The sequence below is a fragment of the Chiloscyllium plagiosum genome, unplaced genomic scaffold (genome assembly GCF_037043375.1).
Source record: "Chiloscyllium plagiosum isolate Xiang-an unplaced genomic scaffold, Cpla_swu_hap1 HiC_scaffold_16, whole genome shotgun sequence".
NCBI classification, from domain to species: Eukaryota; Metazoa; Chordata; class Chondrichthyes; order Orectolobiformes; family Hemiscylliidae; genus Chiloscyllium; species Chiloscyllium plagiosum.
Window position 1 is genome coordinate 12,863,967 of NW_028270154.1, and position 27,979 is coordinate 12,891,945.

Sequence of the window (27,979 nt, forward strand, 5' to 3'; positions counted from 1 at the left end):
CTGCCGAAACATTAAGAACAATATATTTTTAAAAATTAAGAAAATATAGAAAAAAAAAGTGAATAACAGAATTACAGAACTATTATATTGCAGAGGGAAGCCATTTGACCCATCATGTCTGCACTTACTCTCCACGCAACACCTCAGCAAACCAGTATTGACTTGCCAAACAATCAACCCCTTTTTCTCTTGGAATCTAAATTGTTGTGATCATCTGAAATGGCATTCTTGCATTTATCTTGATGAGGGAAGATGAAAAGTGTCAGCAAATGTCTCTCTTTTCGGCAACATGCAAGCTCTGTACCACCAAGCAAATGTATATAATGATGTGGAGGAGCTGGTGTTGGACTGGGTTAGACAAAGTTAAAAATCACACAACACCAGGTTATAGTCCAACAGGTTTATTTGGAGATACTAGCTTTCAGAGTGCTGATCCTTCTTCAGGTCATTGTAGAGTAGGACCATAAGACACAGAATTCATAGCAAAAGATTACAGTGTCATGCAAGCAAAATGATATATTTAACAAACCTTGATTGTTAAGTCTTTCATCTTTTAGAATGGGTTACAGGTTTCAGTATATTTGTAAATCCCAGCACTTCTTTTAAGGCTATTCTCAAGTTAAGTTAAGGTTTTATATAAAAAAGTGACATCTCAGCTCAGAGGATGCCTTAAAGGTGTGAGTCTGTCTATTTCCCAATCTTGACTCAGACTTGTTCTGACAGTTGCTAATAAATCCAAATGGAATTCAGGAGAAATGTATTTACCTCGAGAGTGGTGAAAGTGTGTATCTCGCTACCACAGGGAGTAGCCAACGTGAATGTGATAGTTGCAATGAAAACTACAAATAGACAGGAAGGAGGAAGAAACAGGAGATATCAATCAGGTGATATGAAACAGGAAAAGAGAAGACGTGTGGAACAAAAACACCAACATGGTACAGGTGACTTGCTTCTTTGCTGCAAAGAGTTTGCAATTAGAGCCTGTTATTTCAATTGTACAGATGCTAATAGGGATGGTGCACTTTTGAGGAAAGCAGCAAATGTATCAGTGTCACAATTACTTAAATCATCAAAACACCTTTTGAAGGCAAGGCTCCCTAGAGATCAATGACCAAAAGCATTGATAAAATTCCACAAAATAACTGGTCATTAAAACTTGGAGAGATTTAACTGCATGGCCTCGGCCTCAACAGTTAAGATCAAAATAAGATATAAAAATAAATAAATATTGTTAGTTTGGTTTTCAAATTTGGGTTATCATGTCTTCTGACCAGCAATGCTTAAGATGGAAGCTGTCAACCAAAAATCTTTCACAGTTCAACGTAGCTCCTTGCAGCAGTCATGGGATTATAACCAAGATACTGAGAGGATAACTGATTGACGACTCCAATTGAGGCTAAGCCTATCAGAACCCAGAGCATAGCCGCACTGAAATACATTGGACGTAACCTGGGAGGAAGGAAAAATGGATTCGTCAGTCAGGTAAAGAAAATAAACAGGAAGTGACTGAAAATAGGATAAAAATAATACTTTGTTTTCACACTGAACAAGGCTTTTTGGCCCATCATATCTTTACTTGCTCTTTGAAGGAGTTAGTTAATTAGTCTCACTCCCCAAGATCTTTCCCCACAGACTTGTAGCTTTTTATCTTTTCAAGTAGTTTGTTCCATGTTTTCTTGAAAGGTATGATTGACTGTGCTACTACTACTCTAGCAGATAACACAGGGAGACAGTGAGGTCTGCAGATACTGGAGATCAGAGTCGAGAGTGCGTTGCTGGAAAAGCAGAGCAGGTCAGGCAGCATCCAAGGAGCAGAAAAATCTACGTTTCGGGCCAGAGCCCTTTATCAGGAATGCTGCCTGACCTGCTGTGCTTTTCCAGTAGATAACACAATCTTGCCCATAAAAACATTTTGCATAAAGAAATTCCCCTCCTCTTCCCTGCCGGATCTTTGCCTGTCTCAAAAGCAGTGAATATAATCCACCTAATCACAAATGACGCTGGTGAATGCTAGAGGAAGTGTGTTATTGAAGCTCTACTTTTCCATTATTTATTGAAGGCACTTACATATTACCCTTAAGACAAAATAAATAGGCATTTATTGTCCATCCGTTGGGAAGATAAAGATGGTGATTAGTACTTTCTTGAATATAACATAGTTACTTATTAGAATACTTCGGAGCGACCAAAACAGAAATTGCTGGAAAATCTCAGCAGGGGTCTGGCAGTATCTGTGGAGAGCAAGCAGAGTTAACACTACAGGTCCAGTGACCCTCCTTCAGAACAGACCAGTGGGTGCTGATTTCAAGCATCCACAGTTCTTTGATTTTTGTTTTCACTTCAATGGGAAGTTAAGATTAAGCCACATAGCTCTGAGTCAGGAATTTAATATTAATCAGTCTGGGTGTGGTTGGCAGATTCTGTCTCTGAAGGATATTAATGAACTAGAAAAGATTTGTACAGCAGAACTACACACTATGTACAGTTCCAACAAAACCACCCTGCACTTACAGTTTAATAAAGGCAAGTTTATCCAACTAACCTGTCCTGCATTTGGTTGATAAGAAATTTTTAACTCCAGATTATATTCAAATGATACAAAAATCATGAGTTAAGTGATTTTTAATTAAGTATGTTGATGAAGATGGCCAGGTGGCTAACAGTCAGAAAGAATGTCTTAGGTTACAGGAGGATCAATGGCAGATGGAATTTAACCCGGATGTGTGAAGTGATGCACTTTGGAAGAAGGAACAAGACAAGGGAGTACTCCATGAATGGTAGGACACTAGGAAGCTCAAAGGAATTGAAGGATCTTGGGGTGCTTGTCCAGAGATTCCTGAAAGCAGGGCAGGTTAATAGGACAGTTGTGAAGATGAACTTGCCTTTACCAGTCATGGCATAGACTATAAGAGCAGGAAGGTCATGTTGGAGCTACACAGAACTTTGGTTAGGTCACTGTTGGAGTGCTGTGTGAAGTTCTGGTCATCACACCATAGATTAGATATGGTTGTGCTGGTGGGGTGCAAAGGAGATTGACCAAGATGTTGCTTGGAATTGTGCACTTTAGCTGTGAAGAGGGCTGGATAAGTTCAGGTTGTTTCCTTTGAAGCACAGAAGGTGAAGAGGAGACCTGATAGAGGCGTGTGAGATTATGAAGGACATGGACAGGATGAGTAGAAAGCAGCTGTTCCCCTTAGTCAAAGGGTCAATAACAAGGGGCATTTTCTTTTAGGGTGAAAGGCAGAAGATTTAGAGGGAACTTGATGAAAAATCTTTTCATCCAGGGGTTGGTGGGAATCTGGAATGCACTCATGAGTGTAGTTGAAGCAGGAAACCTTATGACCTTTAAAAAGTATTGGATGAGCACTTGTAGTGTCACAACATTCAAAGTTACGGATCTAATGCTGGAAAGTGGACTGGTGTAGATTTAGTGAATTTTTGATGGTACAGATTTGATATGCCAAATGGACTTTTTCAGCACTGTATGATTCAATGAAATTTCTTATAGCCCCACTTAATTTTAAATTCTCTGTCACAACATAGTTTTAATTTACAACTCTGGATTACTAAATCTATAACACAGCAAATTACTTATAGACTCAACATTGTTCCAGTACCTGGTGAATGAAGAACTGAACACATAATCAAGCTATGCAGTACTGAGGGGGTTACTCTTGGGTCTTTTCAGGGGCGATTATAAAATGAGGTTGGATGAAAAGGAATAAAATATTGGGGTATAGCAAGTTTATGGCACAGAAATGGCTATTTGGCCTAATCCCATTTTAACCTAATCCCATTTTCCAGTATTTGATATATATGTGTTTGAGGTGAGCTACTGGCATGGATTGGGGATTGGCTGTCTGACAGAAGGCAGAGGGTTGGGATAAAAGGTTCTTTTTCGGAATGGCAGACGATGGCAAGCCGTGTCCTGCAGGGTTCAGTGTTGGGGCCGCAGCTGTTCACGTTATATATTAATGATCTGGATGAAGGGATTCGGGGCATTCTAGTGAAGTTTGCCGATGATACGAAGTTAGGTGGACAGGCAAGTAGTACTGAGGAAGTGGGGAGGCTGCAGAAGGATCTAGACAGTTTTGGAGAGTGGTCCAGGAAATGGCTGATGGAATTCAATGTGAACAAATGTGAGGTCTTGCACTTTGGATAAAAGAATACAAGCATGGACTACTTTCTAAACGGTGAGAAAATTCATAAAGCCAAAGTACAAAGGGATCTGGGAGTTCTAGTCGAGGATTCTCTCAAGGTAAACATGCAGGTTGAGTCCGTGATTAAGAAAACAAATGCAATGTTGTATTTATCTCAAGAGGGTTGGAATATAAAAGCACTGTTGTGCTACTGAGACTTTATAAAGCTCTGGTTAGGCCCCATTTGGAGTACTGTGTCCAGTTTTGGTCCCCACACCTCAGGAAGGACATACTGGCACTGGAGCATGTCCAGCGGAGATTCACACGGATGATCCCTGGAATGGTAGGTCTAACATATGAGGAATGGCTGAGGATCCTAGGATTGTATTCATTGGAGTTTAGAAGATTAAGGGGAGATCTAATAGAAACTTACAAGATAATACATGGCTTGGAAAGGGTGGACGTTAGGAAATTGTTAGGCAAGGAGACTAGGATCCATGGACACAGCCTTAGAATTAGAGGGGGTAAATTCAGAACAGAAATGCGGAGACATTTCTTCAGCCAGAGAGTGGTGGGCCTGTGGAATTCATTGCCGCGGAGTGCAGTGGAGGCCGGGACGCTAAATGTCTTCAAGGCAGAGATTGATAAATTCTTGATGTCACAAGGAATTAAGGGCTACAGGGAGAATGTGGGTAAGTGGAGTTGAAATGCCCATCAGCCATGATTGAATGGCGGAGTGGACTCGATGGGCCGAATGGCTTTACTTCCACTCCTATGTCTTATGGTCTAATTTATTTCAGTGCAAGAGGCCAAACAGGAATGGCAGATGAATTCAGGGAATGGTTGGGAACAAAGGACCTTGAGGGGCATGGATAGGGTAAATAGAGAAGGTCTTTTCCTTTGGAGTCCAAAACTGGATGACATAGTTTTAAGCTGAGAGGGGAAAGATTTGAAAGGGATCTATGGGGTAACTTTTTCACACAGAGGGTGGTACATGTATGGAATGAGCTGCCAGAGGAAATGGTGGAGGCTGATAGAATTGCAACATGGGTATGTGAATAGGAAGGGTTTAATGGATATGGGCCAAAGGCTGGCAAATGACACTAGATTAGGTTTTTGACAGAAAATCATATAAATTTTCATCACAGGACTAGGTTTTTTGGCCCATTGTGTCTGACTCTTTGGAACAACAGTCATGCTTAACCCCAGCTTTCATTGTCTTGTCTTCATGCCTGTAAGTTTCTCATCCTCAAGTATCTGTTCAACTATCTTTTCAAATTAATTAAGGAATCAGCTCCCAACAACTTTCCAGATAGAATGATGCAGATCAGAAAATCCTCGAGGGAAAAGACATCTCCTTATCACTGACTTTTTTGTCAGTGATTTTTAAATCTATTAAATCTGGTCATTAGCCCTCTCAGCAGAGGGAGAAGACATCCTCTAACAAGTGCTCACGTCAACCTGAAATTCTCCTTTATATTCCAAGGAATCCTAACTTTTTCAACTTCTGCTCATTGAGATTTAACACAGAGTCATAGAGTCATAGAGATGGACAGCATGGAAACAGACCTATCGGTCCAACTTGTCCATGCCGACCACATATCCTAAGTTAATCTAGTCCCATTTGCTAACACTTGGCCTACATCCCTTGAAACCCTTCTTATTCATATACCCATTTAGATGCCCTTTAAATGTTGTAATTGTAACAGCCAACACCACTTCCTCTGGCAGCTCATTCCATACACGCACTACCATCTGCATGTAAAATTTGCCCCTTAGGTCCTTTTTAAACCTTTCCCCTCTCACCCTAAACCTATGCACTCTAGTTCTGGACTCCCCCACCCCAGGGAAAAGACCTTGTCTATTTACTTATCCATGCCCATCATGATTTTATACACTTCTGTAAGGTCACCCCTCAGCCTCCGATGCTCCAGGGAAAACAGCCTCAGCCAATTCATAACTGCTAACATCCTGGTAAGCTTCCTCCATACTCTTTCTAAGGCATTAATGTCTTTCATGAAGTGTAGTGTCTAGAATTCATGAAGTTCTTGCAAAATAGAGTGACACTTTGGTTTCCAGTTGATTTTATGGAGCATTACCATGGCAAACATGAATGTAATGTAAGTTGGTGTCTGAGTAAAGACAGCTCAGTCTCACCTTTTTAGGGCTGATTCAGAGTATCCTTTGAAGTACTTGTGCCTGCCATACAAATACAGAACTCCAATACAAAATGCCAGAGCTGTGTAGAAAGAAACCAAAATGGATAGTTACCACATGTACCCCAAATATAACTTGTCATATTTAATGCAGGTGAGAAAGTATATAAGGCACGAGCAGGTAGGGAAAGAATTAAGTTTTGAGTTTTGTGAAACAAAGGTTCAGCTAAGCATGAATCAGATCAGATATGAACTTGCAGTAAACAATAAGATGTTGGAGGCAAGGATAGTGGTTTAACAAGGTGAAAAAGCATTCATTATGTAAAACCATTTAACAGAAGAAAAAGCATTCCGTATGTAAAGTCCATTAACAAGGTGAAAAGCATTCATTATGTAAAGTCAATTATTCATTGTATAACACCAGATGGCTTAATCTTTACTATTGAGACTCGCTGATTGTAACGGTCATCCAATCAATATGTAGTTGCCTTACCGGGATGCTCCTCCCTGTAAGTGACTATATAATTCATTAAGAAACTGCTGTTCGAGAGAAGACCAAGAACACGTGTCTCTGTGCACATAGGTAACCGTTCTCCCTCCCTCCAGGGCCTGGAGTAGAGATGAAGGAGGTAAAACCATACTGTGTCTCTGAGCATCTTGCTTCAACTGAGGCAGAAACGACAGAGGCACCCACCTTGTATCACAAACCGAGCTACGTGAGGTATTCAGGATGATACAGGGTTTTAACAGAATAAATCAACACTTTTGGAAGGATCACCACCTTTCAAACCTACAGCAACTACCATCTAGAAGTTAAAAATTACATGACACCAGGTTATAGTCCAACAGGTTTATTTGAAAGTACAAGCTTTCGTCAGACAAAGGAGCAGCGCTCTGAAAGCTTGTGCTTTGAAATAAACCTGTTGGACTATAACATGGTGTTGTGTGATTTTTAACTTTATCCACCCCAGTCCAACACCTGCACCTCCACATCATGACCATCTAGGAGGACAAGGGCAGCAGATACATGGGAACATCATTACCTACAAGTTTCAACTCCAACTTACTCACCATCCTGACTTAGAAAGAAATTGCTGTTCCTTTAGTGTTGCTGGGTCAAAACCCTGGAATTGCAGTTAACCAATTAACTTTTAAAGTTAACTCAACCAGTTAACTTTTTAAAAACTACTGGGACACGGACTTAAGATAACAAGGAAAAGAACTTTTGGGGCAATGTGGGGAATGCTTCTGTCAAGCGAGTTGCTATAATCTAGAATGCACTGTCTGAAATAATGAGCTGATCATTCTAGAGCATACATTCAAGAATTTGATATATATTCGAAGAAGCCTTTGCAGGTTTTTGGGAAAAGAATAGTGTGTGCTCAGACTAATTGAAAGATTTATCAAAGAACCAAAAATCTAGAACTATCTGCCAAAAAAGCTGTGGTTCCTGGGGTGGCATCTGAAGCTTTCAAGACTGGCATCAGTAGATTATTGTATGTTAAATGGGTCAAGCGATTAAAAAAGAAAAACTTGCATTTGTATAGTGCCCCTCAGGATCTCAGGACATCCCAATACACTTTCCAGCTGATGGAGGGCTTTCTAAGTGTAGTCACAACTGTAGAGCAGGAAAAGTGCCAACAATTTAGTGAGCACTGAAAAAAGGGAAAATGAGCTACAGATCAACTGTGAATGGTGTAACAGTCTCAAGGGGCTGAACAGTCTGATCGTCTGTTGCAAAATAAATACAAATGTTGATATTTGGTGTAATCCTTTCAAATTATCTGCTCAGAATTATTCTTTAGCACTCTGTTCCCACTCTGCAACTTTCATTAACTTGTTTAATTTGAATTACTGAATAGTTATATATTATGAAAAAAATTGACTCTGATTTACCAGAGGTGGAAGACAATAAATTTTATCAGGAAAGCAGAAGAGAGTGAAAAATATTAAACCAGATAGGTACAAGGTTAGTTTATCTTACCCTGACTGAAGAAGACGCCAGCAATCCACAGTGTACTCAGGAACATTGGAAAATATTCAGAGGAATTAAGACTGTAAGAGAAAACAAGAAGTAGGATATAAACACATTGGAAAGAATGCACAAAGATTTCTGAGAATCATTCCAGGGAGAAGAAACTTCTGTGAAATAAACAGATGGGAGAGGTTGGGATGGTTTTCCTTGAGAAGAAGACTCAAAGAAGATTTACTTGAAAGTTTCAAAATCATAGAGGTGTTGGATAAAGTAGATAGAGAGAAACAGTTCTTCCTCATAAAAGGATTGTGATGAGAAGGTACAGTTATATGAACACATACAAAAGAAGCAAATGCAGAAGAACAAAAATGTTTTCACACAGTGAATAGTTCGGGTCTGGAACACACTGGAAGTGTGGTTGAGGCAATTGAGACATTCAAGAGGGCATGAGATTATTATTTAAATAAAAACAATTTCAGGAGAAAAGGCAGGGGATTGGCACTAGGTCATAATGCTTATTTGAAGAACATGGACAGATATATTCGGCCGATTACATCCTCCTGCACCATAACAGTTCTGTGTCTGTGAAGTAATTCAGGTTGCCAAAAAGATAGCTGAGAGAGGTTTAGCAATTCTGTGGCTTTGTACTTATTTCAAACACTGATCTCTTGAGTGTGTGAGCTGTCATAAGAAGTATCGATGGAATTATTTGGCTGTGAAAGGAGGACAGACAGACAGACAGATATACTGACTGACAGACATACTAATATACTGACTGACACAGACAGAGAGATAGAATTGGCTGGCTGACAGATTGTCTGACAGATGGACTGATTGACAGCCAGGAAAATTTAAATAATTCAAACAACACAGGAGCTGTACAGCAGGTCAGTCAAATTTAATTATAAAGTTACATAGGAATGGGAAAGAATATTGGTCAGAGTATTGAGTACAGGAGTTGGGAGGTCATGTTGCGGCTGTACAGGACATTGGTTAGGCCACTTTTGGAATATTGCGTGCAATTCTGGTCTCCTTCCTATCAGAAAGATGTTGTGAAACTTAAAAGGGTTCAGAAAAGATTTACAAGAAGGTTGCCAGCATTTGAGCTATAGGGAGAAGTTGAATAGGCTGGGGTTGTTTTCCCTGGATTGTCAGAGGCTGAGGGGTGACCTCATAAAGGTTTATAAAATCATGAGGGGCATGGATAGGATAAATAGACAAAGTCTCTTCCCTGGGGTAAGGGAGTCCAGAACTAGAGGGCATAGGTTTAGGGTGAGAGGGGAAAGATATAAAAGAGACCTAAGGGGCAACGTTTGCATGCAGAGGGTGGTACGTGTATGGAATGAGCTGCCAGAGGAAGTGGTGGCGGCTGGTACAATTGCAATATTTAAGAGGCATCTGGATGGGTATATAAATAGGAAGGGTTTGGAGGGATATAGGCCAAGTGCTGGCAGGTGGGACTAGATTGGGTTGGGATATCTGGTCAGCATGGACGGGTTGGACCAAAGGGTCTGTTTCCATGCAGTACATCTCTATGACTCTAAGCCAATAAACCCCTTGATCCTGTTCTATCTTTCAATCAGATCATGGCTAAGCTGTATCTCAATTCCAACCACCCCCATCCCATAATGCATTATATTCTTATCCAATATATCATGAACTAGCATATCATATATCTAGCAATCCCCATTCTGAAATTTACAATTGACTTCCCCCCTCAGCACCCCTCCATGATCATCTTAAATAGCTCTTTCCAGAAAGAATTCTTGATTTCCACTACACTTTGTGTGAATTAGTTATCACAGGGACTGCAGCAGTTCAAATAGGCAACCCCTCACCACTGTCCCAAGGGCAATTAGGAACGTGCAACTCATGCCAGCCTTGTCAGCAATACCCAAATCCCACCGAAGTGCTAACAAAAGTGCTTTTGAAAGTCATCCCGGAATTTAAAATTTTGCTTGAAGTGCTTATGCCTGGACAACCCACACAGTCAAATGAAATAGTTTCCTTATCAAATCCTTGTCTTAAACATTACAATTATATCACCCCATAATTTTCTGTGCAGCCCAGCGTACACCACTATTCTCATAATGCAACCTTTTTAGTCTCAGCATGGTCTTGGTGAATTGTATTAAACTCCCATCTCGAAGAGTTGGACACAGTGCTCCATGAACTGAGTTATAAAATGGGCAGTGCTGAAAATCATCCACCTTGGTGCTTTAAGCTGGATGAGCTAAGTTGAAACTATTCCCTAAAGGTGTGTTACCGTAGACAGGCAGAATGGAAGATCACATTGAGCAGCAATTACTTTTGTGATCAAACAAGAAAAGCTTTGATGGTGATTCCTACTCCTAAATCTTCAGACTGAATTTGTACTTTGTTTTGCGGCTTTGTGGCTAACACATTTTGTACTAACACCATGTTTTCTACAATTTATTACAGGACATTGGCAAGACCACAACTTGAATACTGTGAGTAGTTTTAGCCTCCTTATCTAAGGATGGAAGTAAATATTTTGGTGATATTTTAGAGAATGAATGGCTTGTCTTATGAAAACAGGGGATGAGCTCTTTTCCACTGGAATTTAGAAAAGTGAGGGGTGACTTGATTGAAGTGGATATGATTCTGAACTGGCACCCTCTAGAGGATTGTGTGACTTTGGAACACTTCCTCAGGAGGAAATGGAGGAGGGGTCATTAAATATTTTTAGGGCAGAAGTAGATAGATTCTCATTAGGCAGACAATCAAAGGTTGTTGGGAGTGGATGGGAATAAAGAATTCAATACCAGATATGATCTTCATGCACAGTGGAGTGAGGGAGAGTGGCCAAATTGTCTATTCCTGTTCCTGTTTCAGATGTTTGTAACAAGTCTGAAGGATGAATGAAATACAATTCCCTTACTGTGCTCTGTATACACGCTCGAAGTCCTCATTACCACTGACAGCCGGTGGTGAAACGTGAAATCTTCTCCTTGCATATATCACTTGAAGTGAGAAGTATGCTGGGAAATGCAGGGAAAGACAGATAATCAATACATAATCACATCACAAAGGAAAACAAAATTACTTATGACAAGATATTGTGATCCATTATTCTCAAGATATGGATCAAGTTAAACTCCTTCCTTCAACATTTGACACATTGCCTACTGGTGGAGTTGATTTAGTGACTGAACTTCATTCCCATACCACCTGACCCTAGGATTCACTAACACTAACATGGAACCTTGCAGATCTGTAGTTCAATGTTGCCATATAGGAAACCATCAATATCTTCATAACAGGCTCCCACTAACAGCAATGAAAAGAGCCACATAATTTAAATGGAGATGTTAGCTGAGGATAAATACATTTCTTCTTTGAGTAGTGGTCGTGAGATTTGAAAGGTAGGCAGAGCCCCAGTTTAACATCGCAGTGTTGCGTGGCACTACCACTGTGCTAAATGGAACAGACTTTGAACAGATCTAGCAAGTCAGGACTGGGCATTCAGGAGGTGCTGTGGGCCATCAACCGCAGCAGATTTGAACTCCAGCACAATCTGTAACTTCATGGCCTGGCATATTCTCCAACTCAACCATTACCACCAAGCCTGGGGATCAATCCTGATTCAAGGGAGAGTGCAGGAGGGCATGCCAGTAGCAGCACCAGATATACCTAAAAATAAGGTGTCAACTTGGTGAAGCTACCAAACAGGATGACTTGCATGCCAAATAACATAAGCAACAGGCGATAGACAGAGCTAAGTGATCCCACAACCAATGGATCAGTTCTAAGCTCTGAAGTCCTGCCACGTCCACAAGTATTCCCATCCATGATGATGAGAGCACACCACATCAGTGCAAAAGATAAGGCTGAAGCATTTACAGCAATCATCAATCAGAAGTGCCATCTGGATGATCCATCTCAGCCCTCTCCAGTGATCCCCAGCATGACAGATACCAATCTTCCCACAACTCTCTGTACAATTTCATAATGAGGAACAGTCACTGCAGCAAGGACAGATCAGGAGACATCATGAACTAAGGTGTGGGATTTAATTGCTAGCAATCCATAAACCTCAGGAAAAGCAAATAGAGGCTCCCCAGTCTCCCCAAAAATTTTCTTTGAAAAATGTGCTTCATTAGAACTGTTAATGTTGAGTAACAATGGACATTGCACTCTACTTACAGTAGACACAAACTTCTGGGATTTGAAATACCTTTATCCTGACTCTTCCAGGTGAAAAATTCCACCCCGACACTCCCAAAGATTCAGGGACTCCCCAAAAGTTCCAAGTGAGCACTTCCACCTTCGCTGTTTTAAGTCCATCCAGTTCCCAAGATACTGATAGTGTAGTGTTTTTGCCCATCTGTTTCTACACTCCCTATTTTCCTTTATTCATAAATGAGATACGAGTATCACTGGCTAGATCAGCATTTACTGCCTAACCCTAATTGCCCCAGAGAAGGGGTATTGAGTTGCCTCCTGAACCGCTATAATCCATGATGGGAGTTGTTACACGCACAGTGCTGTTAGGGAGGGAGTTCTAGGATGTTGACTCATAATGATAAAAACCTAGGGTCCAGTACAATTATTAGCACTGCCCCAGAGATAGTGACATAGTGTAATATCATTAGCCTAGTCTGGGAACATGGAATTCAAGTCCCACTATGGTAGCTGGTTAAATCTGAAATCTGTAGATAAATCCAGAACATAAAGCTCGACTCATGAATTGTGACCACAAAAACCAACTTCAACCGTTGTAAAACCTACTTGGTTTACTAATATCCTTTAAGAAGAATTTACCTTAAGGGTCAGCCATTGAGATACTGTCTAACATGTGATTCTAAATCCTCAACAATATGATCAAATCTTGTCTGATCTCTAAAATCCACAGAATCCCTACAGTGTGGAAACAGGCCAGTCAGCTCAACAAGTCCACGCCAACTCTACCCCTGTAACCCTGCACCACACCCCCCCCCCCCCCTCCCGCCTCCCCGCCCACCCTACACATCCCTGGTCACTATGGGAAATTTAGCCTAACCTGCACATCTTTGGACTGTGGGAGGAAACCTGAGCACCTGGAGGAAATCCACGCAGACACGGGGAGAATGTGCAAACTCCACACAGACAGTCACCTGAGTCTAGAATTGAACCTGGGTCCCTGGCGCTGTGACACAGCAATGCTAACCACTGAACCACAGCCTACCCTTCAGTTCAAGGGCAATTGGTGATGGGAAATAAACAATGACTTTGTCACATTCCACAAAAGACAGAGAAAGTTACTAAACCATTTGAGGAAAGAAATGGGCAATAAATCCAGGTGATGCTGGTGACGGGAAATCAAGTGGATTCCCTGCTGTCTGTGACACATATCATTAAATGAATTCCATTCGTCACAAATTCCCGCATTCCAGTTACTCACCAACTCATTGAGTAAATTGGTAAGGATGGAATACATTGAGCTGAAGATGAGACAGCCATTAGGGAGGCGGGAATTTGACAAAGGAGCATGGGACCATGATTGTTTTACAAAAAGGGTCTAATGCCTGAAAGTGATTGAGAGCAGGGTCAAGCTTTTGAAAAAGAACTGAGGAGGAGAAGGGGATGAAAGAGTAGGAGGTTGCTCAGGAACAGAGGTAGAAAAGCTGGAAGTATTTTGTTGGATTCCACATAATGCTTTCATTAATTGGATTTAATTCACCTCATGATGTACTAAGTTTATACAAGAACAGAGGTATAGTAGCTAAATGATGTGCTGTAATCAATAAGCCGGAAACAGCTACTTAAATTCACTCCCAAAGTGAGGGTAGGATGGAGGCATGGGGTAGGGAGGGAGTTAAACTGGAGATTTTTGCTAGTTATGGAGATTAGGTAGGGTAGGTAACCAGGTTGGGAATTGGGGAATGGCGAACTGACAAAAGGATGAACCAGGAACTGGGATGATTCTGAGTTCAGAACAGGGACAGATGAAGGAGGCACCTGCAAATGAAATAGGAGTGATTGATAGATGTCGTGTTAGCCCTGCTTCCCTTGACCAACAGTTGGACCCTTGGCCCTCATCTTGCCTCCGCACCGTACTATCAACCCCACTTAGCAGTGTTCATCAATAATTATCATTACCAACTTCGATTTCAGATGAGCAATTCAATTATTTCAATTAGTGAAATTGCATGATAGATACGAGAGATTAAACATTGGTTAAACAGAACCTAGGCATATACTTTTCCAGTCAGAGTTTTATAGAGACTTACACTACACAAAACCCCCCACAAAGTATGATTACTTGTACCTCATATACACCCAGTTTTACAGCCAATTACTCCCAAGTTCCATTTGATCTCAGATGATAACACTGCACACTGCTGCTATTATGAGGACACAAATTCTCATTTCCCTTCTCCTGGCCTCACTTCCGGGAAAGTTGAATTTCCTTTTTCAGATTCTGCCAATTGCACAAGTCCTACACTACATTGCTAATCTCCACTTGATTTCATGTACCCAGAACTGAACAGAAGACTCCAGTATTTTCATCCTAACAATCTCCCTCCAATCTTCTATAATCTTCAATACTTTTGAAATAATCAAATATTTGTATGAGACAATCGTTACTTCTTAAACCATAATTACCATAATACTTGTTCCCTTTGATTTTGTTGGTCTCCCATAAGTTTTTGACTTTTAGTTAAAAGGAGAGTTGTATTTAAATAGGTGCCTTTTGTAACCTCAGGATGTTCCAAAGCAAATTAAGATTTTTAAAAAATATTGATGGAATGTGAGTGTCGCTGGCTGGGCTTGCATTTCTTGACCATTCCTATTTGCCCAGAGGGCAGTTAAAAGTGAATCACATTGATGGCATTACATGTAGGCTAGACAAGGTAAGGATAACAGATTTCCTTCTCTGATGGACATCAGTAAACAAGAAAGGTTTTCACAATAATCAATAGTGTTTACATGGTTGCTATTAGTCCAGATGTTTATTTTTATTGAATTCAACTGTTACTATCTGCCATGCTGGCTGTGGAAGAACTAACTTATAAAGAAAAGCAGAACGGGCTGGGACTTTTTTCATCGGAGCATAGGAATTAGAGAGGTGATCTTATAGAGGTTTATAAAATCATGAGAGGTATACATAGAGCTCATGGTTGCTGGCTTTTCTCTAGGATGGGGAATCTCAAGACTGGGGACACATTTTTAAGGTCAGAGGTGAGAGATTTTAAGAAAGACATGAGTGGTACATTGTTTACACAGAGGGTGGTTCATGTGTGCAGTGAACTTCCTGAGCAAGTAGTGGATGCAGGTACAATTACAATGTTTAAAAGATACTAGGATAAGTACATGAATAGGAAAAGTTTGGAGAGAAATGGGCCAAGCACAGGTGGGACTAGTTTACTTTGGGATTATGGTTGGCATGGTCTGGTTGGACCGAAGGGTCTGTTTCTTTGCTATGTGACTGTCCAACTCTATGACTCAATGATGGGATTCAACCCATATCCTCAGAATATTAGTCAGGAGTTCTGTCCAAATGTCTTTTAAATGCTGTAACTGTACTTCCTCTGGCAGTTCATCATAGTGATCAATAATGAACACTCTTTGTTATTTCACCATCTGGAATGCCACCTGATCTTTTTAAAATGAAGATTATGGAAAATTACAAAATGTCTGTAATTTGTTTAAATCCTGGCCCAAAGAGACTCTTAACCTGCATGTGAAAAGAAAATCATGATTGTTACCATTGGGTTGTGAAAATGCCTTGAGTTGAATTGTCAGCTTGGGTTCTGTAGTCAAGGCTGTGGATTATATCTTGAACCCATGATTTTTCAGACACAGTCACGAGAGTGTGTTGCCACTGAGACACAACTAACAGCACAGGAATGTCCAGAGAGTCGAAAATCAGTAAAATATGAGTGAAACTGAAAACTTTGTTTTGTAATTATACTTATAACCCCATTGTGAAATAATAAATTTCCATTCAAATAGTTTCTGATCACATTCTTGAGATGCCTCAATGATTCATATTAACTTAATTACTCTTGAAATATGCAGCCAATGTTGCTACATATGACAAACACTAGTAATTCATGCGCTAAGAGGAGGAAGTGGGATCAATCAGTTTGTGTGATGGTTTCGAGTGGAATGTTGCCCAATATCGCAGGAATTACCCTGCCATGTTCACCAGTACAACCACAGTACCTTTCAGAGTGTACCGAGAAACAGTGTCCCTGACTAATGTCTCTTCCCTCAACACAGCTTCACTAGTCAGGGCAGTAACTGTCGTGTCAGTGTAGATGATTATGTCTATGAAGTGGGAATATTCTGGCATGTGGTGCTGAAGAATTATGCTTCAGAGCTAGTTACATCCCTAGGCAGGTTATTTTAGGACACTGGCATTTGCCCAGCAGTATGGAAAATTGTCCAGGTATCTCCTGACAGAGTGTAGCATCAAGACCTCTATTAAAACTGGCATCAATGGGAATCAGGGGAAAGCTCTCTAATGGTTGGAATCATAGCTGGCACATCGGAAGATGGTTTAGACTGTTGGAGGTCAGTAATCTCACCCCAAAAAAAACATTTGAGTTCCTCTGTGCCATGTCCTAGGCCCAACCATCTTCAGCCTCATCAATGACCCACCCCTCCATTATTGGATCAAAACGGAGATGTTCCTTGTGATTTCAAAACATCTGGTCCATTGGACACGTGTTACCCAGTCAGAGAAACAGTCCATGCAGCAAGACCCAGACAATATTCTGGTGTGGACTGACAACATTTTCCAACAGGAGAAAGTGAGGGCTGCAGATGCTGGAGATCAGAGCTGAAAATGTGTTGCTGGAAAAGTGCAGCAGGTCAGGCAGCATCCAAGGAACAGGAGAATCGACGTTTCGGGCATAAGCCCTTCTTCAGGAATCCTGAAGTGGGAATATTCTGGTATGTGGTGCTGAAGAATTATGCTTCAGAGCTAGTTACATCCCGAAAGGGTTTAGAAGATGTTTCTTATGATTTTGACAGAGGTGGTTGAGGAGCAATGGGGAAGATGGTATGGAGGCCCAATGGTCCCCCACTATCAACATCCTGGGGTTACCACTGACCAGAAACTAAACTTGAACAAGTCATATAAATAGGACAGGGTCAGAGCCTGGGAATTCTGCAGTGAATAACATGTAACATTTACATTTAAAACATTTTTGTAGGAGGTTGCCACTCCAGACACTTGAACACAAAATCTAGGCTGAGATTTCAATAAGGGAATGTTGCACTGTTCCAGGTCCATGTTTTAAATTAAATATAAAACTGAGATCTCATCTGCCTGTTCAAGAGGCTGTGAAAGGACTTATAGCATATTCCAGAAGGGAAACTTGGTGGGGGTGGGAGTAGGGATAGGGTGAGGGTGGGGATAGATCTGACCAACATGTCAATAAATATCATAAAATGAAACTTAATTGTTCACTTCGTTGCTCACTTTTTTGAGCTCTTGCCATGTGCAAATTGGCATGTGTTCACAATCCCTAAGTTCCACAGAACAGGCCTGTGTCAGCACTTAACAGTTCCAAGTTGTTAACAGTAACTCTAAACAATTCTGATTGGAGACTCTAAACAATTCAGTACTCAAACGTGGCCTGTTTCCCCATGATGACCTCACAGCAAGTTATCTCAGTCTCATTAAACTGGACAAAATGTACCTCTTAATCATTAACATTCATTATTATCATTAATAATGTCATGTTGATATAGTGTTAATGGAACAATAAACCTCGTGGGAAGGGGCCCTGACAAAGGCTATTCAAGAACTGGACATCAGGAAGGAGGTGACTCAATCAGAGTCACACTCTGTTGCAACTCCCTTCTCTTATTTAACTGTGGGCTGGCTTCTCTGGAGGTGGGGCCCTTCTAGGCAGCTACCTCAGTGGTGAGCACATTAACCAGCAGCTATTGCTAGTCAGTACTCCGACCCCTACGGGCACTTTGCAACTGGCTCACTGATGGTTCTGTAAGGAAGAAAACATGCTGTTTGTCTATGTGTGACTCCAGTCCTGCAAACATATAAATTAGGAGCAAAATTAGGCCATTCCATCCTTCCTCTGCCATTCCATAAGATCATGGCTGGTTTATCTCTGTTTCAAATTCCATATTCCCATTTACCCCTATCAGTTCTGAGGAAGGGTCACTTGACCTGAAATGTTAACTCTAATTTCTCTCCACAGATGCTGCCAGACCTACTGAGCTTTTCCAGCAATTTCTGTTTTTGTTTCTTATTTACAACATTTGCAGGTTTTTTCAGTTTTGACTTATTTGGGTAATCGTGCAATAATGCGGGATATTCTTGAGGTAAGGCATTAAATCATACATTTGGGGAGAAAAAAAACACATAAGATTACAGTAGAAATAGATACAGGAGTCGGCCTCAAACCTGCTCCACCATTCAAAAGAATCATGATCCGATATTCCTTATGTCCATTTTCCTGCCCTTCCCCTATAACCCCTGATTCTCTGACTGATCAAGAAGCCTTAAATACATACAAGGACTGTGCCCCCACTGCTGTCTGTGGCAAGGAGTTCCAAAGACTTGCAACCTCAGAGAAGAAATTCCTCCTCTTAAGTTGGTGTTCCTTTAATCTGAGACTATGCCCTCTGGTCCTAGATTCTCCCAGGATGGAAAACATTCACTCAGCATTTACCCTGTCAAGCTTCCTAAGAATCCTATATGCTTCAATGAGATCATCTCTCATTCTTCTACCTATGGTGAGGCGATTCCAAATCTGTTTAGCCTTTGCTCATAAGAGAATCCCTCAATACCGGGGATCATCCTAACAAACGTTCACTGAACTGCCTCCAATGAAATGTCATCTTTTCTTAAATAAGGGGACCAAAACTGCTCACAGTACTCCAGACATGGTCTCACCAGCACCTCACACAGTTGCAGTAAGACTTTCCTTCTCAAACCCCTTGAAATAAGTGACAACATTCCATTAGCCTTCTGGAGTTTCTGAATGCTTACGTTCTGTGTTTCATGCACAAGTATGCCCAAGTCTCTTTGTGTTGCAGCTTTCTGCAGCTATTCTCTGATAAGTAACACTCTGTTCTTTTGTTCTTTCTTCCAAAATGGACTTCATGTTATCCCACATTACACACCATTTGGCAATTTTTGTGCTCTTACTTAACCTATCAATGTCTCCCTGTAAGCTGGTTGTATCCCCCTCACAACTTGCCTTTCTACATATTTCTGTGCTGTCTGCAAATTTGGTGACACTACATTTGCTTCCTTCTTCCAAGTCATTAATATATATATTGTGAATAGTTTTGGTCCCAGTACTAATCCTGAAACAAGTTGCCAACCTGAAAAAAAAAACCCATATCCCCACTTGCAATTTCCTCCCATTAGGTAAAAATGAGGACTGCAGATGCAGTCTGGATTAGAGTGGTGCTGGAAAAGCACAGCAGGTCAGGCAGCATCCGAGGAGCAGGAGAATCGACGTTTCGGGAAAACGCTCTTCATCAGGAATAGCCAATTCTCTGTCTACCCCAATATACTACCTTTTTTGGTGGGAAACAAGAGGAGAGGACTCAAAGGAGATTTACAGGCATTCTAATGATGAAAAATATTTGGGAGGCAGCCAGAGTGGCCTTGCAGATTTCAGGAATGAAGCCAATTCTTGTGAAAAGCCAGTGCATGTAGAAATTGCATAGGAGACACTGCACAGTACATAGATATATTTACGACTAGTTTTTGAACTCCTCATACTTTCGATAAAAATTCTTATTCGTGTCTGACAAACCACAGATGCAGGAGAATCCCATACTAACACTGTTGAAAGGTTTAAACAGCTTATATATTGAAATGCAAATAGAAAAGAAATGACGAGTGTCATCTCAATATATTTGGCACAGTCACAATGAGCTGATTGGCTCCTTCTGGGTCATAACAATTCTGTGATATTCTTTATTCACAAATTTGACAAATAGTAACATTATAATTCACTGGCTAGACTGCTTCTGATGGTGTAGGCTGAGGAGGCAATGGACAAGTTAGACAAAAGAGAATCAGCGTTTGTGATCTATTTGAATTTCAAGAAGGCCTTTGACAAGGTGCCGTACAGAAGGTTGCTAAATAAGAGCCCGTGGTGTTAGTAACAACGGATTGAGGATTGGCTGACTGGCAGAAGGCAGATAGTGGGGTTAAAGGGGTCTTTTTCATGATGGCAGCCATTGATTAGTGGAGTTCCACAGCAGTCAGTTTTGAAATCACAACTACTCATGTTAATGATCAGAACAAAGGAACTGAGGGAATTACTCTAAGTCTGCAGATGACACAAAAATAGTTGTGGGGGTGGCGGGGGGGGGGGAAGTAGTATTGAGAAAGGAGGGAGGCTGCAGAAGGCCAGGCTAGGATAGTCGGCAAAGAAGTGGCAGATGGAATGCAATGTGGAAAGGTGTGAGGTTAAGGAAGAAGAGAGGCATCAATTATTTTCTAAACATATAAAGACTTGATAGTCCTGGTTCAGGATTTTCTTAAGGTTAACAATGCAGGTTTATTTGGCAGTTGGAAACAAAAATGCGACATTACCATTCATTTGAAGAGGACTAGAATATAAAAACAGAGATGTACTGCTGAGGCTGTGTAAGGCTCTGGTCAGATTGCATTTGGAATACTGTGAACAGTTTTGGGCCCCTTATCTAAGGAATGATGTGCTGGTATTGGAGGCGTGTCATTTGAGAAGCAGTTGAGGGCTCTGAATATGCTCCTCGGATGCTGCCTGACCTGCTGTGCTTTTCCAGCACCACTCTAATCTAGACTCTGGTTTCCAGCATCTGCAGTCCTCACTTTTGTCTACTCTAAATGTGTACCCAAATGAGTTTGGAAGGATGAGGAAGATCTCATTTGAACTTACAGAATATTGAGAGACCTGGATAGGGTGGATGTGAAGAAGATTTTTCCACTAGTAGGAAAGACTAGGACCCAAGGGCATAGCCTCAGAGTGAAGGGACAACCCTTTAGAACTGAGATAAGGAAGAATTTCTTCAGCCAGAGGGTGGTGAATCTGTAAAACTCATCACTGCAAAATGTTCTGGAGGCCAAGTCATTGAGACTATTTAAGGCCGAGATAGGATCCCGATTAGTAAGGGGATCAAAGGTTATGGTGAGAAGGCAGAATGGGGCTGAGAAACTGATCAGCCATGATTGAATGGCAGAGCAGACTCGATGATCCAACTGGACTAATTCTGCTCCTATATCTTATTGTAAGACAAAGAAAGAGAGACATTGCATCGAGATATCTTGTGTCACAACTCAGGATGTCATAAAGAGCTTTACAGCCAATGGAACATTTTCCAACATAATCTGTTTTGGTTGGTGATGATGGTCAAAGGATAAATATTACTGCAGTTCGGCATGGGAGAAACTCCTCTCCTCATGCTATTATACCACATCTACACAACAGGGCTGCAATTAAACATCTCGTACCTGAGTTGGTGTCTGAGAATTGAAGTACGCCAATCAGGAAAGATAGAACAAGCTAGAACTATTTTCTCCATAAAAGCAAAGGTCTAGGATAATCTAAGGCTATGAAAACATTTGAACTCTCTTTGGAGAGACTTTGAACTAAAAGGCATGAAATCAACTTGGGAATTCAGGGGAAACCTTTTTAACCCAGAGAGTAAGGCTGTAAGAATCCTTCAGGTTTCAATGTGTCAGCTAATAAAACATAGCAACCGTCAATGCCTTTTTAGCCATCTTATCTACATTACTTGCAGGACATGCACTTCAAAAGTGCTCTCGTCCACTACACTTCTCAGAATGCTGCCATTTATTGTGTATTCTGGATCAGTGGTGCTGGAAGAGCACAGCAATTCAGGCAGCATCCGAGGACAGGCTCGGATTGCTGTGCTCTTCCAGCACCACTGATCCAGAATCTGGTTTCCAGCATCTGCAGTCATTGTTTTTACCTCATTTAATGTGTATTGTCCTGCCTTATTTGCTGTATCGAAATGCTTCACCTTGAATTCTTTCAGATTGAGTTTCACTTATCAGTGTTCTACCTACCTGACCAGTTCATTGATATATACCTACTGTTTACAATTTTCTCTCTTTCTCATTATCAAGTGCACAACCAATGCTCACACCATCCGCAAACATCTTAATCGTACCCACATATATTCAGAATCAGCCAAAGCTTAGTGGATACTTAAACCTTGGACTCAGAAGGTTAGGGATTCAGGTTTTGCTCAAAAGATTTCAGCACATAATGCAGACAAGCACTCCCTGTTCAGAGTATGAAGGAGCACTATCATCATAGAAGCTCTACAAGTGTGGAAGCAGTCCATTCAGCCTATCAGGTTCACACTGCACCCCCCCAAAGATCATCCCACCCAATCCATACCTCTACCCCATACCTGTAAACCTGCATTTCTCATGGCTAATCCTCCCAGCCAGCACATCCCTGGACACTATGGGAATATTAGCATGGCCAATCCACCCAACTTGCACAACTTTGGGAGGAAACTGGAGCATCTGGAGGAAACCCTACAGACACGGGGAGAATGTGCAAACTCCACACAGACAACCAGCTGAGGTTGGAATTGAACCCGAATCCCTGGCACTGTGAGGCAGCAGTACTGACCACTGAGCCACCTATCCTATTACACAGTAGGTCCCACTCACTTCTGTATTCATTGACTCACATTAGCACTTGATTCACTGTCATCTCAATTATAAAATTCTCACCCTTGTTTTCAAATCGATCTGCAACCTTACCCCTCCCTATTTATATAACCTCCTCCAGTCCTACAAAACTCCATTACTCTGCACTCCTCCAATTCTGCCCTCTTGTGTACCCCCAATTTTAACCTCTCCGTCACTGGAAACCATGTCGTTCATGACCTAAGCTGTGGAATTCCACCCCCCTCAACCCTCCCATATCCTCCAACAAAACTCTCTCCCCTTTTAAGACATTCTTTAAAACAATTACTGACCAAATATTTTAGCATAAAGTTTCTGTTTCATAAGATTACTTTGGAGCATGTTGGGGCATTTTGCTACAATAAAGACATTATGCCCATTTAGAAGGTTCATTTAGAGCAGAAAAGTGAGATAGAATCACAGCAGTCACAATAAGAGTAATGTACAAATGTCCACGGTAAGTTCAAATAACAACTTTACAGTTCAAAATACACATACAAATAGCCTCAAGAACAGCTTCTTCCCCACTGTTAGTGGACTTCTGAATAGATCTCTCAAATTTTAATGCTCGCTCTCTGTGCACTTTCTCTGCAGCCGTAACATTGTTTTCTTTGCTCTGTTTTATTATCCTAATGCACTTTATGGTATGACCGGCCTGTACTGCATGTAAAATAAAACTTTTCATTGCACCTAGGTCCATGTGACAATAATAAATCAAATTAAAAAAACAACTTTACATTTCAGAACACTTGCTGACACAAGGTGTCAGTCGTAATTCTTGTTTGATTTATTTGCCTGTAATTAGCCCCGACTTGGAAAACAGGATAAATATGCAGCAATCTGCTAATACAAGATAACATTGAGAGAGCACACCTCTTCCTCCTCCTGTACCATAACCTCAGGCATCATTACTTGGCACACTGATGGAAGATAAAATACTGAATGCACTGTTAAATGAAATATAATCACTCTCAGCACAATTTAAATGTCCCTAAGCCTTCACAGTTAATGAATTACTTTTGAAATGTCAGAACTGACACAGCCACTGTGGTAACTGGACACTGGGTGAGAATTCTGCTGATCTTTGAAAACTGCAGTGAGAAATCTTATAATGACCACGTGCTGGGGTTTACAGAGCCTCCCAGATATCTGCATTTCTAATCACACCACTGATATCCACTCCTCTTCTTTATTTAAAAAAGCCTATAGAATAAAGATTTTTTAAAATGAATAAATACACACACACAAACAAATATAAATAGTCACAAACATAGTTCTGTTCTGTGCAATAGCACATGAAGAAAATAGGCAAACAATGGAGTTTGACTCTATCCAACAGACAAACCAAAGGCATGTCTTACTTTTACAAGATTATATTTACATGCATTTGAGGCACAAAGAGGGTCTGATAATTGAACAGACTCTCATTTAACTTTGGCTGAAGAACCCCAGACAGGATGTCTGATAACAGACTCCAGGCTTTGAAATTCCCTCACTAAACTTTTCCATCTGTCTCACTTTCCTTTTTTAATGATGTTGGATTGGAGTGGATAAGGTCAAAGTCACACGACACCAGGTTATAGTCCAACAGGTTAATTTGAAAGAAACCTTTATGTACATACAGTTAATGAAGCTGTTCAGATCGATACTGTCTTTACTTACAAAGAACAGATTAAGCCTTGCTGTTCACCATTCTATATATTTACAATCAACCTCTTGGCATTTAGCTGAGATGTCAGCAGAGCCCAATTACTGAATGGACTCTGTTATTGTTTGGCAGAAGGATCTTACACAATGGTATTTCCCCAAGCTTTAGCACGTCCCTCAGCACACAGTCCTGGACTTTGGAATGTGCCAATCTGCAACACTTCTTCAAGCTGAAGACCAGTAAGTTTCAGGCACACCAAAGAGCACCTTTCACGGAGTTGATGGCCCTTCACACACAGTTAATGTTTGTGTCTCTGTGCATCCTGGGTAATAGACCATACAGCACAGAGTCAAGAGTGTGGTACTGCAAAAGCACAGCAGATCAGGCAGCATCCGAGGAACAGGGAAATCAATGTTTCGGGCAAAGCCCCTTCATCAAGAATGAGACTGAGGGCTGAGGGAGTGGTGAGATAAATGGGAGGGGAGTGGGACTGGGTGGGTGGTGGGGGAAAGAGCTGAGAGTGCCATAGGTAGATGGAGGTGGGGGTAATGGCTATAGGTTGGAGAGGAGGGTGGAGCGGATAGGTGGGAAGGAAGGTGGACAGAATGAGGGCGGTGTTGAGTTGGTAGATTGGAACTGGGATAATGTGGGAGGGGAGAGGAAATGAGGAAACTTGTGAAATCTACATCGATGCCATGAGGTTGAAGGGACCCGAGGCGGAAGATGAGGCATTCTTTCTCCGGGTGTCGGGTGGTTTGGAAGTGGCGATGGAGATGGCCCAGGACCTGCATGTCCTTAGTGGAGTGGGAAGGGGAATTGAAGTGTTTGGCCATAGGACAGTGGGGTTGGTTGGTGCAGGTGTCCTGGAGATGTTCTCTGAAGTGCTCGGCGAGTAGGCGTCCTGCCTTCCCAATGTTTTGGGGACCATATCGGGAGCAACAGATACAGTAAATGACGTGTGAAATTGCAGGTAAAACTTTGATGGATGTGGAAGGCTTCTTTGGGGCCTTGGACGGAAGTGAGGGGGGAGGTGTGGGCGCTGGTTTTGCAATTCCTACAGTGGCAGGGGAAGATGCTGAGAGGGGAGTGTGGGTTGGTGGGGAGGGCATGGACCTAATGAGGGAGTCGCAGAGGGAATGGTCTTTATGGAAAGTGGATAGGAGTAGGGAGGGAAATTATCTCTGCTGGCGGGGTCCATTTGAAGTGTCGGAAGTGGTGGAGAATGATGCGATGTATATGGAGGTTGGTGGGGTGCAAGGTGAGGACCGGGGGTTCTGTCCTTGTTGCGGTTGGAGGGGTGGGGTTTGAGGATGGAGGTGTGGGAGGTGGGTGAGATATGCTGGAGGGCATCATCAACCACGTGCGAGGGGAAATTGAGGTCTTTAAAGAAGGAGGCCATCTGGTGTGTTCTGTGGTGGAAGTGGTCCTCCTGGGAGCAGATGCCGCAGAGGTTGAGGAATTGGGAATAAGGGATAGCATTTTTACAGAAGTAGGGTGAGAGGTGGTGTAGTCCAGGTAGTTGTGGGAGTCAGTGGGTTTGTCGAAGATGCCGTGTTCAGTTGGTCAGCGTTGATGGAGATGGAGAGATCTAGGAAGGGGAGGGAGGTGTCTGAGATGGTCTGGGTGAACTTAAGGTCAGGGTGGAATGTGTTGGTGAAGTTGATGAACTGTTCAACCTCCAAGTGGGAGCACGAGGTGGCACCGATGCAATCATCAATGTAGCAGAGGAAAAGGTGGGGAATGGTGCCGGTGTAACTACGGAAGACGGTCTGTTCCACATACCTGACAAAGAGACAGGCATAAATGGGGCCCATGCAGGTGCCCATGGCTACCCCTTTCGTCTGGAGGGGGTGGGAAGATTCAAAGGAGAAATTATTGAGGGTGAAGACAGCACAGAGTTCTGTCACTGAGCTGCTCCATACGAACCTCGACACAAACCAATGCATTCCTCTCCAGACTCTCTTTGCATAGCCACCTTTGAGAACCTTGTGATTTCAAGTAAGCCTTGATGAGGAGATGCCAGTGTTGGACTGGGGTGGAGAAGGTTAAAAATCACACACCAGATTATAGTCCAACATGTTTATTTGGAAGTACATGTACTTGCTTTCAGAGCGCTGTTCCTTTTTCAGTTAGCTGGTGGGGCATTTGCGTGGCACAGTGGTTAGCACTGCTGCCTCACAGCGCCAGAGACCCGGGTTCAATTCCCACCTCAGGCAGCTCTCTGTGTGGAGTTTGCACATTCTCCCTGTGTCTGCGTGGGTTTCCACCGGGTGCTCTGGTTTCCTTCCACAACCCAAAAATGTGCAGGTTAGGTGAATTGGCCACACTAAATTGCCTGTAGTGTTAGGTGAAGGGGTAAATGTAGGGGAATGGGTCTGAGTGGAATGGATCTGGGTGGGTTGCACTTCGGCGGGTCGGTGTGGACTTGTTGGGCCGAAGGGCCTGTTTCCACACTGTAAACAATCTAATCTAATCTAAGTCTTACTTCGAAATAAACCAATTGAACTATTGTCCAGTGTGATTTCTGATCTTTTGCTTTTTTAAGACTCCTGTTAAAGTGTATTTGACTGAACCTTGCACTATTCTAATATGTAGCTTTTTTAGCAACTTGGAACATTCCTGTACGGTAAGGGCGTGACATAACTGCACTTTTAAAATTCATTCATGTGACATAGGATCATTGACATAAAATTCTACAATCGTGACCATGGAGTGATATACAGGAGGGTACACGGCAGCTAGGAACTGCAACGGGCTACTCGCTCCCTCCAATTTGTGTGGAGTGGCTGCAGTGAGATTTAAACCGACCCAAGAGTATTACCCACTGAGGGCATTCCGAACTCATCTGGCCCGGATCTTGCAGCAACCTCGCTCCCACTTATTGAAGGTGACTAGGAATAAAGAGGGAGCAGTTTCACACACAGGGTCAGCAACAGGTGAGCGGCGCAAAGAGCTAACCGCCCCCCCCCCCCTCCCCGACTCCAGTGAGGGAGTGACCCCATGTGCAAGAGGAAGGGAGAGTGGGCAGATCATTCATCATCTTTCTTATTCCCCCCTCCCCCACCAACACCAACTAAAACAGCTACAATCTATAAATACACTATTAGTTCAGCGCGATGGGAACAGCTGAAACAGGGCGAGGGAAACAGAAACACGTTCTGTTGGTTGCACATGGAAAGCATATCAAATTTACAGGCAGAAATTAGCAGCGCGACCGATAGGTTGCAACTCTACCTTGCTGTAGGACACCCAATATGGTGATCGCAGCCATTAGCGCAACATCCTCCAACATTCTGCAGTTTGTCCTGTCAGGACAAGGTGGGGGAGAGGGAGGCAGACTCAGTCCGAGCTTAGTAGTGTCTCACCACGTCCCTACTCACTCTCTCTATCACACACACAAACACACACATA

At 42.0% G+C, this 27,979-nt stretch overlaps 1 protein-coding gene and 1 long non-coding RNA gene across 2 annotated transcripts in view; one reads left to right on the forward strand and one right to left on the reverse strand.

Moving 5' to 3' along the window:
* Nucleotides 1-27,979, forward strand: part of LOC148147481 (uncharacterized) — a 127,066-nt gene that overhangs the window by 75,014 nt on the left and 24,073 nt on the right. The window contains exon 2 of the long non-coding RNA XR_015759699.1: nucleotides 10,713-10,741. This is a non-coding gene — a long non-coding RNA (uncharacterized LOC148147481). The remainder of the gene's footprint in view (nucleotides 1-10,712; nucleotides 10,742-27,979) is intronic.
* ltc4s (leukotriene C4 synthase) lies at nucleotides 386-27,946 on the reverse strand. Its single transcript, XM_043703119.2, has 5 exons — nucleotides 27,803-27,946; nucleotides 11,173-11,272; nucleotides 8,280-8,350; nucleotides 6,297-6,378; nucleotides 386-1,449 (listed from the first exon to the last, which is right to left on the reverse strand). Exons 1-5 carry the CDS (start codon nucleotides 27,858-27,860, stop codon nucleotides 1,311-1,313), a joined length of 450 nt encoding a protein of 149 aa, XP_043559054.1. The 5' UTR covers nucleotides 27,861-27,946; the 3' UTR covers nucleotides 386-1,310.

Coding starts and splice junctions, on each gene's coding strand:
- ltc4s (XM_043703119.2), bottom strand. CDS start 27,860: ATGTTGGAGGATGTTGCGCTAATGGCTGCGATCACCATATTGGGTGTC. Junction 11,273..27,802: donor ATTGGGTGTCCTACAGCAAG/GTAGAGTTGCAA, acceptor TGCATTTCCCAG/CATACTTCTCACTTCAAGTG. Junction 1,450..6,296: donor TCTGAATCAGCCCTAAAAAG/GTGAGACTGAGC, acceptor CCTTCCTCCCAG/GTTACGTCCAATGTATTTCA.